We start from the raw sequence: 15,049 nt of genomic DNA, 5'->3' as shown, positions 1-15,049 counted from the left end.
AGAGCCTTGAGAAATAAAAGGAATAGATTGTTTTGTAATTTCAGTTTCCTGTGCATGACAGGTGCAGTGCATATTTTCAAGGATCACCCAACTTAGGCGTCTGAAAAGATGAAGCACACACACTCACACAAATGCAAAAAGAGGCACTGGGGGGGGACCACCAACGAGGGAGCTACCAAATTTGGACAGAACGCATTAGGGGTTTTGTTTTTTGTTTTTTTCCCCCCCAAAAGAGGTTTTTCTGGATTGGGTCAAAGCCAGTCTGGTGGTAACAGTGGTAACATGATTGTGGTTGGAAAAACACTGGTCCCACGGATGACACACTTGATTTAGAGACGTTAGTATAGGCTGCCACCACAGAAAAGCGTGATGAAATCTGTTCTCTCTTTCTCTTAGCCCTCCTGCCTGAACACTTACTCCCCTGCTCCTTTCCTTGTAAATACACAGAGCACAGGCAGTTGAGTGATTTATGTTGCCATCCGATATGGATGTATTGGAGACGGTGAAAACAAGCACATGTTTTGATGCCTCTACTAACTACCTTTTCTTTTCTTTTTTTCTTTCTTCTTCTTCTTCTTCTTTTTTTTTTCTTTTTTTTTGAGGATATTGGATATTGTGTGTGAGAAAAGGTGTTGATTTGCAGCCATTATGTTTTCCCTGCACAGGCATCCACCTTTTCTTCCAGTTGTATATGACGCAAATATATAATTGGAAGAGTTTGTGTTCTTGCATAATTTTCCACTGGTCAGTTTTCATGCAGAGACCCTCAGAGTGTCTTCTGATTATGGCAGGCTTGTTCTGCACAGTTTGAAACTTACTCAACACTTCCCACTTCTGTCAGTATTCTTTTATTCCTCCCCTTTCCCTATGGCTTTAAAACAAGCAAACATGCCTGCTTTAGTTTTATGTTATTTTGCACTGCATCAATGATGCAGAAAAATGATACAAGATGTGACGCACAGACATCAGTGTTCCTGACCCCGCAACCCTTGTTTTACACAATGCCTCTGTGGCTTGTTCTCTTTACTCAGCCCTGACTAAGGCAAGAGAAGACGCTCTTGTTGAGAAGTGTCAGGATGTGAAGCACTTCCCGTGTATTTCCTTCCCATGCCACCGGAAAGCCTATTGAAGATCAGTGAGGTACTGACGCTTAACAGTCAGAAAGGTAAAGCTAGTTTTGCGTATTTAGGTGACGTATGTGCCCTAGGTCAGATGACCTGTTTGTCAGTATTTGTTTGTTTGAGTAGAGCACACAAACCATTTAAAAGACACAAAGTCACATAAAACTTCCTCACAAAAGCTCAAGCATTCAAGCATTTTATTTTTTTATGTGCTGTTCTTCATTTCCTTGGTTTTGTAAGTCTCATTATTGCTCAACCTTTTACATCTGGGAGACAAAGGTAGTTTCAGCTGAACTGGAAGCGGGCATATGGGAGTATGTTAAGGTCAACATTTCTGGCACACAGCAAAATCTTTCATAAGTTGAACTCGTGAACATATGAGGAGAATACAAACTTGACATTATCAGAAATTGTCCTTTGTCACGTGTAGCAAGCAGCAGGAGATGTTTTGCATCAGTTTTGTTTTTCTTTATTTCTATAGTGCCAAATCACAACAACGTTCACCTCGTGGTCCTTTTATATTGAAAGGTAAAGACCCTACAATTACACAAAAAACCCCAACAATCAGGTTAAAGATATTCCATGCAGCTGATTCTGACATTTGCACGCACAATCACCTTCATTGGGTAATTTCTAGGAAAATTTCTAGATCTGGCATAAATTCGAGCATGGTACAGCAAAAGGAAACCAACCAGCAACAAGTCAGTTTGTGAAAGCTTTTCCTACATAGATATTCAACAATTAACTATAAGTGTTACTGCAAGATAAAAGCGCTTATGAACCAAATAACTCCGACCATGTAAAGTTAGAGTGCAGTTTCACTGAGTGCTGAGGTGCATTGTGTGAAAAAGTCACCAAGACTCTGCTGAGACCCAGTAACTGCTGAGTTAAAACCTTCTCTGCCATTCACATCAGCACAAAAGCTGTGTACTGGGAACTTCATGACATGGGTTTCTATCGCCAAACAGGTCCTCTAGGAGCATATGTATAGGTGACCCTGTAATTTTGATCATATGGTGTTGTACTTGGAGTTTGCTATAAAAATATAAAAGGACTGGAATGGTTGTGCATTGGTCATGCACAACTAGATCCACCTACATGGTGGATCTGTGTATTGTCACCAGGGGATAGTATCAAAATATGCAGAAAACAAATGAGCTACGCTTATTTGTTTGGGCTGTTGTTTGTGCTTTAGCTTAGCCTCCACTACAGAGAAGGCAGAGGTCATAATGTACGTGTGTTGTTTTGCGTGGTGAACTCTGCTCTTGCGTTCCACCTATGCAAGCTATCTGTGCCTTCAGGCAGCACAGTGTTGTCTTTATTTTTTCTTTGTTTATGGAGTACTGCACATAAGCATGTTGTTATATTGAGCTATACTAAGCCAGTAAATCCGTACTTAAAGCATAATTAGCTTGTATTTTACTTGACACCCGAATAAACTTTTTTTTCCCAAGGCTTCGGTGCTTCTGCATATTGGCGAACTTAACTATAGCATTAAACTATAGCATGTGAACTGCATGTGACCTACAGTTCAGTGCTGTGTCTGAACTCTTTCTACACGTAGCATGGGGCTCTGGAGCCGATCTATCCTGGCAATGTGCTGCTCACGCTGTAGATTCTGTGTAGATGCCGCATAAGTCTGGTTATGCATTTTTAAATCGCCGTGCTTTGAGTGCACTGGACCAGATTATCATATCTACAAAATGTCCTATAGACTAAAGACACAAATCAACCTTTGGGAAGGCATGCCCTGATGGATGTTACCAGGCGGGGCGATATGTTTGTCTGAGTCATGCATTTGTTACTGACTTATTTTAATTTGTTCTCCTTTTCATCCTTAACTCTGATTTTTGTCTTTTCCTTCTGCCTACCATACCTTCTGATCTTTAAAATTGTGTCTGTGTTGTGCTGTTAGATGTTTTCAAGAAAAAAAGACCAAAAAACTCCCCAAAACAATGCCTCACTTTGTTTTACTCCTGTCAAGCTTCCCTTATTGATTTAGACACATTGTCTGGCCTTGATAAAACACCCTGCTCGTATCAGACAAGGCTTGTCTGTCGTGCCAGTCAGTGTATTTAGCTTGTAAATAACTTCGTAATTTCCACTTCTCTGCAGGATTGACAAAACTTTGCTGAGAGAAGAGTATGACAGGATGAAAGGACAAAATAAACACATCCAAGCCTGATTTAACTCTAACCTGGAGAAGATGAATCTGAATAATTTGGATTCCACCTCCGAACAAGTTATTTGTAAATTAAGATAAATGTGCATGGAAAAAGAGCAAAAGTGTGATCTCACCGCAGAGTCTGTCTGCTCTCAGAGGCGACAAAATCCAAATAATCTTCTGCTCTGTCTTAGCTTTTTATTTAAATAGTGACACAGTCAATCAGTGTCATCAGTATGCCATGCTGTATTACCCTCTCAGGACTAATTAGAAATTATAATCAGGCGTTAAATAAATAAATACCCAGAGAGAACTGTGCCTTTTTAATTCTAGGATGGAAGCATGAAGAGATTGATACTGTTCATTTATTCAGTGGACAACAACACTGCAGCAAAACTGCATCATTTTTTTGTACTTATCTTCAGTCTGACACACATTAGCTACTGTGCCAGGTATGAGGATTAGGTGGGAAGGGCACCTCCAGTGTGTGTGTGTGTGTGTGTGTGTGTGTGTCTACATGTGTGGACAGTGATGTGACGTCAAGTCTAGACGGGCCATTTCACAGTGTGCATTCATGTCACGCAGGGACAGCTGATGAAGTGACCCTAATAGTCACAACACACTGCTGTTGTTCTGTAGCGATGTGGCTGGAGTTAAGAATTTAGACATTTGATTTGAACAACAGCGGTGCATCTTTGTACATGCAGAGGTGTTGTTAATACGGGCTGTAGACTATTTGAAACAAGGCTTTACATTACTTTGTTATTTTTCATTACTATACATACGCTATTGGTGATAGTTAATGAATATTGATTTGGTGTATGATGTTTAAGTTTGACCTTTTTATTTCTAGATTAGCATGTGTGTCTGTGTGATCATGTTAATGACTGTATACAGGTGCTGCATGCATCATTATTATCATATAGTTGAAAAAGAAATCTGAAAAAAGGCCTTAATTCTTAAAGTTCCTCTTTCCAAGGTAAAACATAGTGCAACCATAACATCTTAGTAAGTAATAATAATGGTTGTTTATTTAAAAAATACTACAAAAGTAGTTTATTTAAATAGCATTTGGAGCCTTGCCCAATTTTTTTTATGAGTAGGATTTATCGGTTTAATCATTAGAGGTGGGAATCACCATACAACTCACAATACAATATTATCATAATACTTAACGCACGATACGATATTATTGCAATTTTTAAAAATATTTTGCGATATTCAAATTCTGTACATAAAGGTAAACTTTATCAATATTCATTTTATCTAATATCAAAGGCTCACACTCAATCTTTCTCTCATTTCAGTCAGTTTTATAAACTGAACGGTTTGTATTACAGTCTAGTCCAACTTAACTGAATGCAACCATCTGGTACAATTATAGCTATTCTGAACTATGCAATTGATGAAAACTATGCAGCCCATTCAGCAACTGAAGAATTTGAAAGTAAATTAAAACAAAATATAATTTTACATTACATAAAAAAGTTTTAAACTTGTTCCAGTCCACGAAAAAATTGTTTGTAACAAAATATCGATTTCTGCTGTCCCTGTATCGATACATTATTAGCAAACAAAATATCACGATACTACACAGTATCGATTTCCCCCCCACCCCTATTAATCATGTGTATGAATAAAGTACAGTTACTCATTCAATTTTCGCCATTTGCCAATGCACATTTGGTGCACATAGGTGAAGATTTAGTAGTTAATTAAAATTACACAGTTTCTGTTTATGCCTTTAATTGGTAAGATGAGGAAAACGATCACTGCAAATAAGTAGAATTTAGAAGCACTTGTAAGTGTTTTCTCATTTTAGAAGCAAGTTTGCGTTCATTTATCCCTCTAAATTCAAATCAAATTCAAATTTTATTTGTCACAGTCATACACGGTACGATATGCAGTGAAATGCTTAGACAACTGCTCGTGACCTAAAGGGAAAAAAAAAGGAAAAGGCTATGAATAAGATAGGAAATAAATATGAAAAATTAAAAACGGTAAATTTAACTAGGAAGGAATAAAATATAAATTAAGGTTAAAAATGAAATAACTGTACAACACAAATTAGAATGAAGGGTAAATTTAACTGGGAATAAGTAAGATAAAATATATAAATTAAAGTTGAAAATAACTGTACAACAAAATACACAGTATAGAACTATATAAGAATGTATGAAGAAATATAAATAAATAAATAAATAAATAAATAAATAAATATATACACAATAACAGCAGCTGTACAAGTATTAACTGGAAATGAAGAATATAGTGTCCAGTGTTGTGCAATCCACATTATGTCTTGTGCAGTGCAAATATGCTTAAAGTGATTTAAGTGATGAAGTGAAAACAATGTCCAGAATGTCCAGTGTGTGTGTAAGAACTATATGTGTGGGTCAGTACTGTGTGGGGGTGTGATTGAGAGACCGTATCGCCTGCGGGAAGAAGCTCCTCCTCAGTCTCTCTGTGTTGGTCTTCAGGGAGCGGAATCGCTTTCCTGACCTCAACAGAGAGAACAGTCTGTTGTTGGGATGGCTGAGGTCCTTCACGATCTTCCTGGCCTTGGCCTAGTGTCAGTAGCCCCAAATAATTTAATGTTGCACTCAGTAGCACCCACTTGGAAAAGCTGTGGAATAAACAAAAGTGATTTGCATTGTTCAAAATATTTTGTAGACACATTTCTGCTAAGGACAGACACACTTCAGTTTCAAGTGAATGTCAGGCTACAGCAGTGGGATAGATATGAATCACTGTTAACTTCCTTCACAAACAATAAAGGATTCAGCATATCATATTAGTAAAATTATATTCATGTCATAACATTATATACATACGAATATGCACACATGCTGTCATTTCTGGAGTATTTATGTCAGTGTCACTGGTATGTCTCAGTTGAGAGGACTACTGAGATGTAGATGTCATTGATCATTTTTCAACATGAAGCCTTAAAGGGGCACCATTTACCCAAACCTGTGATTTACCCCCAAAACCTGAAGTAGTTTAATCCCCTAAACCTGTCCCAGTAGTTCTTGGCCAACCCACTCTCCACAGAACAATGGACTAACTAGGACACAAGTGAGATGAGATGAGCAAGACAGATTAACATGACAGAAAATTTAACAGCCAAATTTAGCTACCAAGCGCATCTCTGAACAAAAACACCACATAGTAGTTACTACTGACCATATGCGGTTCTCATTCCTATCAAATATCCCCACTGTGTGTGTAAATTTACCCTGAAAGAAGCTTTTGCTTTGTGTGGGGGGGGGAAAAATCCAACCACAGTGAAGTAATTTGCATTGCATTTAAAGCGGATGATGAAAGCCACAGACTGTTCTGGTTTTGGAGTTCTGAAGTCTGGAGTGTAACCGATCTGCATTTGAAGCCTTATTCAAGCATATTACCTTCCTTCATGTTCATTGTGGTTAAATGGTGGATCAGAAAGAACTCATTCGCATCCTCAGGGTGCTCTGGGAATGCCAACTTTTGATGTTGAAATTTCTGAAATATTGAACATTTTCAGTATTTCAGAACCCGTAGATCAGAAACAAGCAAGATCATCTAAATATTTTTGTTCATATTAGTGCAGGAAACTGTTTGTGTAAGAGAGGTGGGTAGTGTCATATAAACATCAGTGGCTTGGTGATTGATTATTACACTTTGAACCACTCACATTACTTTTCCATAACCGTAAACAGCTGTGTCAGTTACAGTGGCGCATGATGAAAATGGCTCAGCCATCGAAGACCAGGGTTACACACCCAAAAAGGAAAAGTTCTGCCAAAATATTACATATAATAACACCAGTCAAATGATTGCTTATAGTAACATCTGCCAAATTATTGCATACAGTAACACAGTCATTTAGGATATTTTGTGAAGCTGCATTTCTATAAACAATTACTGTTAATTGTGTGCATAAATGAAAGGGATTAATGTGTAGGCTGACAGATGTACTGACAGTGGAAGTGTTTTTTACTCCTCACTCCAGTTCCAGCCAGGTCATTCCTTAGTGAAGTAAGAAAACTTTATTACAACAGCTTTGCTCAACAGTCCCAGAAGGCTCGCTCGTCACTCTGTTGTAGCAATTTTCCTTAGTCTCTGGCACTAGCATAACTTCAAAGAGGATTGCTTTCCGGGATTTATTTTTCAAAAGTTTAAGACCTAATACTGAGTTTTTGTTTAAGGTGAAAGCTGCCAGAAAACTTAAACCAAGAAGCAAAACTATTTAATAAGTTATTGCTAAACCTGACAGTAAATCTGAGACCAAAACAAAAAGATCAAGCCCTCACAGTAGTCTTATTTATACCAAAGGAAGTATAGGGTGGCAGGGTTTCAACTGTTGAAATGTATTGTTGAAATATAGAGCACGGCATGCTGTTTGAATTTGTGAAAGAATTCATAAACACAGGCTATTGAATGCAACAGAAAGAGTCTGAATTCAAGCTGCTTTTAATTTTTGCTGCGTATTGACTGCTTGACGTTTTTCTGGCATTTGCATCCAAGTTTTGTTCATTAATTAAAAGTCAAACACAAAATCAGAACATGCTGTTACATGTTTGTACAAATGGCAAATGTCTGCTTTTCCCACTTTCTCCTCTAACGGGGATCGTAACTCAGACAGAATCTTAATTTTGCCGTGTTTTCACCTTCAGATGGTGTCCGTAAAGTGTAACCACTGAATGCTTCAAAATAAACTGAAAAAGTGCACTACTTTCTGTCACATTGAGACTAGGGTTTTACAATATTTTGTAACGCAAGGAAAGTTAATTGTTTAAGGAAGATGGAGATTACTACGGAAGGAACAAATGTGTATTTTTACCCTCCACTAATCTACAGATTCTTTTTCTTTCTTGATGATGAACTAACTTTAATTCTATGGTCTTTGAAATATTAAAACTAGTCAAAATGCCCTTTTTAGAATATCTTCAAACCCAAACTGGCAACTTAAAATAGCCTTGTTTTTCACCACAAGCAGAACATTAAGTATCACTAGTGAAAAGTTAGAGAAAAATTTGCAGAAATATGACAGAAAATGGTTTGATTAAAAAAAAAGTTATTTATTTATAGATGATTAATTAATTAACTAAGCAGCAGACCTTTTCAGGTGGAAAAGTTCTGACATTTCAATAAATTCAAAAGCCTAGACCTATATCAACGTTCATTGTCAATAACTTTGAGAAAGAATGTGAAAATGTTTTATGCGTGTGGAGAGTTGGCTGCATTAGTAATGCATGATAACTTCATAAGTGTTTCACATAAGTGTCCTGTTGCAGTTGGCTGTGCATGTGCAATGAATCATCAAATGCATGCAAAACACAGCAAGTGTTCATACAATATAAGTAAGATTCAGATTCAAGGTCTTTGGGGCATGAATTTAAGATTCATGGGTCCCAGACCTCAAACCATGCATACTTTCATATGTTTTATTATTTTATGCAGTACATGGAATGTGTTAGTACTTTCCTTCCTTTTTGCTTTAGCCTCACATGCTGCAAAAATGTGCACTCGCCAAACAAAAAAAATATAACGAGTCAGATGTGTTATCCAGCCATTTAATTTCTGAGAAGTGACTCTGATGTCAGACTCATAATAAAGCTGTTTCGCTAGTGTAATTTATTTTATTTATTTGTTGTTGGGTTTTTTTTTTTTAGAAATTCTGAAATCTGAATGCTTGAGGTGTTTAGGGAACATCTGTAATTTTAGCTGCACTCCCCACTACTACCAGAAAATTCCCAACATGTGTGAAATTGCAGCCAAATTTGGGCAGACTAAAAATAAATGAAGCGGTCTCCCCAGCAACTCAATTCCTGTCTGTCAAAGCAAGTGACTAATACAAGGTCAGTTTCCATTTCATTATTTAGAAATGAATGTCTTGGCTAGCATTTGTTTTTGTCCCCGGGCCCACTTCAGGTGTTTTGCATTTATTACACCCAACTACATGCACGCCATTCACTAAATGCATCCTTATGACTATTCACTTTTACAAACCTAAATGTTATGTGCTTGTTTCTGTCTGTTATGCTTTCATAACAACCAATTGGCTTCATATGAGGTGTTCAGGGAACACTGGTAACTTGGAGTGTCTGCCAGGTGATTAGCATTTATGATTTGTAAATTATACAACAGAAAATTGCAGACATTACACTTTCCCCTGTGCATTGCATATCTATTTGCATGAACATTGGTCACACACGATGTTTGGGCACAACAGCCTGGATCATTAGCAAATGTAATTCTATTGCTATCAGCAAGTGTGCAATCAGCTCTTCCTGAAAGGGAACATTTGAATGAATAAGAGCTGAACCAAAAGATAAGTGTGAGGGCAAGTAGAAAGGATGTTGAACATTCATAGAAATGCAAATTGTAACTTAAATTAGAAGTAAATGGGAGGCATTCAAGGGAACACAAATAAAATTGAAAAAGGAAAAAGTGATAGTATTCAGCTGTGAATTCTTCTTCTGTAGCACCCAACAAAGCATACCATAAGATTTGACAGCGCTATGTGAGATTCTTTCAACTAGCTGATTAAAAGGACTCGGTTCAGATGTATTGTTTATCCATGTAATTTGTCATGTTCAGGCAGGGAATCTGTCATATTGGAGGCAGGCATTTTAATGTTACTTTTGTCAGGTTTTACACATGGAATAAGTGAGGCAACAAGCAGTCCAGTTCATGAGTCAAGACTTGACAAGTTCACTAGGAGCCGTGACTGTTACTGACATGCTATTTTTAACTTCTCGTGATACAATTTCCAGCTTGTTATGTCTGCTTGCAGTCTAAAACTATAAAATGTGTTTTTAAATTATTATTCTACGTTCTTTTTGGTGGATATAAATAAAAGCGATACATGAAAGTTGTCAAAAACAGAGAGGAAAAACAAGCAAAGAGATGGTCTGGCGCACCGATGGTGCACTTTTAAAAAATTAATCATATGAGTAACTTCCTCCAAGAATCATGACATCATGTTTGCAAATCCTGCTCACAGACCAATAGGTGGCAGAAGCTGCCAACAAGATCCGACGAGACATGACAGACATTCCACCATTTCCAGGCAAAGTTGAGAGAAGCTTCCTAGTCAATCTCTCAAGTGCCACTTTGTCTGATAGCTTTCCACTCTAGTGAGAGGTGTGAGTAGAAAGAGTGGGGGAGGAAGGAAGGAAAGAAGAGAAGGAGAGCATGAGAGAAAGGAGGTAAATGTCACTGAGAGCAATTCGTGATTTTTAAACATTTGCCTGCCTCACAGTTCGTCACTTCTTGGCAATTAACTTACTATGAGCAACTATAACAAAATAACAATTCACAAGATTGCAAAGGAAGGAACCTCACCAGATGGAGAGGGATAATTTTAACCAGAGAAAGTACGTCTTCTACAATCAAGTGAACATACTTGTGTGTATAGTGTACATAGAGACAACAACTTTATTGAGCGTGTAAAACAGACATTTAGTACCTGTTAATAGAAAACATGTGGAAAGGGCAGTAATCATTTGAGTGAATACATTTAAAAGTGTGAAACCAGACAACAGCTATTCTTTTTATAATGTGATGTGCAGTAAAGTGTTGGTGGAACTTCAGCTTTTTATAGATTTCATATAAGAAAGAGATTTGTTTAGGAAAAACAACAACCCTTATGTGCACTTTGAATTTGTAAAACTAAACTTTTTGTTTCAAAATTTTGTTGGAAATGTGTACTTTCCTCCTCATACATTCCTCGTGAGGATCAGCAGCTGTTCTCAGTTTGGATTCAATCAGTTAAAATGAATTATTCTTATTTCATAAGACAAGACCCCTAATGCTGAAGGACCAAGAAATGAAAGAATATTGCCAAGATATCACAGTTATTGGTTATTCCTTACTGACTTTAAGAAAAGTGTTGTCAGAGTAAAAAATGATGCACATGGAATGGCATTCATACAGTGCTTTTCTAGTCTTTTGATTCCTAGCCACATGTTACCATACATTCACACAATGCTTTGTTCTGTGCCTTTAGGCACATTATTTGCCTCTCCTCTATGCTCGATTTAGAGTCACAGTTTAACCTAAAACGCATGGGTTGTTTTTTGTTTTTGTTTTTTGGGTTTTTCTTTGCTGTGAGGCAATAGTGGTAACTACTGCAACACCGTCCCACCCATGGTGAGATTTGCCATAAATAACACCAATTAGACTTGCTGTAATTACAAAGGTACATTCAAGTAGTGTAGATGGGTTTGCAAAAGAGAGGTTCAGAGATTTGACCAGACTTTGTGTTGCAGCTCTTAATACATAACAGGTTGATTCTTGTTTGTGTGGTGGACACTGCTGTTTGAGGTTATTTTTGGCAGGGGTTTGTTCAGTGAAGATTGTAAACCAACCTTTTTCCCTAAAGTAGCCCATCAGAAAAAGTCCCAGGAAATAAACAGACAGAAGTTATTAGCTGAAAATGAATATTTAAATCATTATAAATGATTACATGTCTGAAAAGACACTCCCATAGATACAATCATATAACACCTATACTCAGACTTTCCATTTATACAGTTTGCGTTAAAGATGAAAAAAATTGTATGCTACCCCCTGTTTTTAAAATTCACCAGTTCCTATTGGGAAAAAGTGCAAGTTTGCCTTGAAGAAGTGATGTAGGTAAGATGATCCAAGAATCAGGGAGAACCTGCCACAGTTGTTTGGTGGATTTAGGTGATCTCAATTGCTGCTTCTCTTCTTATAATCTCAGATTGACTCAGTGATGTTGAGAACAGGACTCAGTGGTGGCCATGCCATCTGTTGCAGGACTCGCTTGTCCTTCTTGTTATTGAAGATGATTCTCTAACTGACAAGCATGTTGATGATGATACTTTGTGGCAGTGATTAGGAATTATTTTTCATAGCGGACGTCCAACAGTTGGTGCTGTAATTAAGGACATTAACCATTTATTTAACATGTTCATTTAAAAGTAAGCAAAGATGACAAATGACCTTTAAACTATTTCTAGAGTGGGAAGTTAATTTTCCCAATGGGAAACTGGGGCTGTTGTGCAGGGTTACACCAGTAAGCTGAACTCAGTTCTGCTCAGTGTTAATTTATTAATATTGATTTAATTTTACAAACTACTATCACTGTAGATTTTAGAATTAGTCAATGAAAATGTGAAAAAGACAAAAGTACCAGCATTTTATCGCTGTTTAATGAGTATGTGCAGTTTCTACTAAATTTCAGACTTAACTTGATGCAAAGTGCTGTTGCTGTTTTGTTTGTAGTTAGTTCGTTTTTCTTATTCAGTTATAGAAATCTAGTCTGTTTTGGACTTGAACAAGTGTATTGAATTCACATTGAGTGTCTAGTAAATTGAAGATCTGCCTTCTATTCTGCATCTGAGAGCTCTGGAAGCTTTACCTACCTTCTCACAAAGCTCTCAAAATTGCGTCCTCGGATCCCATTTCTTTTTAGCAATTTACCCAGGCTGAACCCTCTGTCAGCTGTGTGGTAGTCTATGTCACTATGTTCGGTCTCATGATCCTCCAGAAGTGGAACAAACTGTCTGTGATTGTCTTGCACTGATGAAGTTGCACTGATACTACGTCAACAACATTCATTTTAGAACTGACTTTCACAACACCTCCTGAGGTGTAATACATTGCAAAAATCTGAATTTCAGTTCTGGGTTCATCTTAAAAGTTGGAACATTTTTCACTGTCAGATTTGGACAGCCATTGCTTGAAACACCTGCCAGTTTGTCCCATTTTGAGCCCCAGAATATCCAGGTGAACAAATCACTTCCTGTTGTTGTCCCGAATCACTAAGCTGGTCTTGATGGACCAAGCCCCATCCAGGGATGAACCAAGCTTTTTCCTTGTTGCTTTTGCAACTTTGCTAGCAAAGGATCAGATGTCAGTTCCTGTTCTGCATCAATAATTTGTTTGGTTTTGGGTTTTGTTTTTGTTTTTTTGTTTTTTTCTGTGTTTAGTCTCCTAATGACATTTTAAACTGTAATATTTAATAACAGCAATCCGCCCTCTACCAAGTAAGCACCCAGCTTTAACTCAGACTTCAGTAAATAAATATTTAGAAGTCCAGGTCTTGTGGAAAAACTCTACGTTCTTCATCAATTTTTCTTTAATGTGAGCTGATGTCTTTCAGAGCTAGTATAACTTGCAGCTGTGAAACATCTGGTCCAATGCATTTACAGTGAAGCTGCAGTCACTTGCACACGAATATATGTAAATTAAAAAAAAAAAAATAGCATTGACCTCCAAAATAAAGCAACAAAGCTGTATTGTGATATCCAAAACATAGCAAAATTATTAAGCCATTCACTGATGAGGATTTTATCAAAGTGTTTGGTGGCTGAAATGGGACAAACTGGGTGACGTATACTTATCTATGTTTGCATCCTAGTTTCCTATTGATCTCACATGGGCCGCTCAGGGACAGTCAAAGAGCCGGATGTGACCTGAGGGCCGTACAATGCTCTGCACTATATGGACAAACGTAATGGGCCACACCTCTCTGTCTGTTTTCAATCCCTTTGCCTCAGGTGTAATAAATCTAGCACCTAACCATGCAGTAGGCCTTTAGAGACATCTGTGGAGGAATGGGTCATTCTAAAGAGGTCAATGAATTTGAGCATGATACTGTAATAGGATACTATGGTTGAAACACTAAGGTTACATTAAAAGCTTTTGTGTGTGTTTATTTTGTTATTAACTAATTATTAATGTCTTTTCTCAAATTTGTTTTTACAACTGCAACCTTTGCTGTGAGTGAAAATTAGAATGGAAGCAGAGGAAGGTGGCGGTCATGTCTGACTCGTGTTGTCAGCATCTCTTTGGTTGTTTTGGTTTTACACCAAACCGATTCCTTAATCCATAATTTATATATTTGAGTGTTATGTATATTTTCTTTTCATTAAAGTTAATTTACAAACACAACAATTACAAGTGTCATACTTTCTAATATAGAGCTCTAACAGTGGCTAAATTTAATAGCATCACATCCGTCCACAGGAGCTGACAACATCAAGAAGTATTGGAGTCGTTACTACCAAGGATCACAGGGTGTAGTCTTCGTACTGGATAGCGCATCATCAGATGAGGACCTGGAGGCGGCACGTAATGAGCTCCACTCGGCTCTGCAACACCCACAGCTCTGCACACTACCTTTCCTCATCCTTGCAAATCATCAGGACAAGCCTGCTGCAAGAACGCCGAACCAGGTAAGTTAGTTTTGTTGTCAGTGCTGCTGCTAATGTTTCCATTTGATGTTTCTCTCAAAGTTCAGTTTGTCTTGCAGATGTAAACACTGCCCCTTACACGTCTGGGTTAGTAAAGACATCATTTTGCAGAATTCATTGCACACACTCATATAAATATACACATACACATGGATGACCCTTTTCTTTTTACACTGAAATAACTTGTTGTATACAATAGGCCCATTAGGGCTGTCACACAGTTTACTGTGGACAACATAATGACTTTTGGAATGTTAACATATTGCCAGATATTGAAAATTGTGAAACCTAAGGATGAAATTTCTGTGTTTTTCATAGTAGTGGAGTTCTGGCTTTTGTGTGTCAATGGACTTTGGGTTTTATGGGGGGGGGTTTCCGAAGGCAGTCTGGTCCCCAGCAAAGGGATAAACTCAGATTATTAAAGACCTCTTTAGATTAGTTTAGTAGTAGAAAATTCCACCAGACCTGTGTCTTTTCCATTTTTTTTTTTTTTTGTCTCTTTCACATTTTTGTTGCTGAATAACTTGGGTGGGGAGAGAGCAGTTAAGGAG

At 37.5% G+C, this 15,049-nt stretch overlaps 1 protein-coding gene across 4 annotated transcripts in view; it reads left to right on the top strand.

Moving 5' to 3' along the window:
- LOC101486382 (ADP-ribosylation factor-like protein 15) overlaps positions 1 to 15,049 on the top strand; it is a 102,302-nt gene that overhangs the window by 41,955 nt on the left and 45,298 nt on the right. For all 4 annotated transcript variants that reach the window (XM_004546979.3, XM_076891015.1, XM_076891014.1 and 1 more), the window contains one exon: positions 14,272 to 14,480. In XM_004546979.3, coding sequence (XP_004547036.1) covers positions 14,272 to 14,480 — 209 coding nt within the window. The remainder of the gene's footprint in view (positions 1 to 14,271; positions 14,481 to 15,049) is intronic.

This window comes from Maylandia zebra, linkage group LG12, assembly GCF_041146795.1.
Source record: "Maylandia zebra isolate NMK-2024a linkage group LG12, Mzebra_GT3a, whole genome shotgun sequence".
Taxonomy (NCBI): Eukaryota; Metazoa; Chordata; class Actinopteri; order Cichliformes; family Cichlidae; genus Maylandia; species Maylandia zebra.
This window is presented reverse-complemented; position numbering and strand designations above follow the sequence as displayed.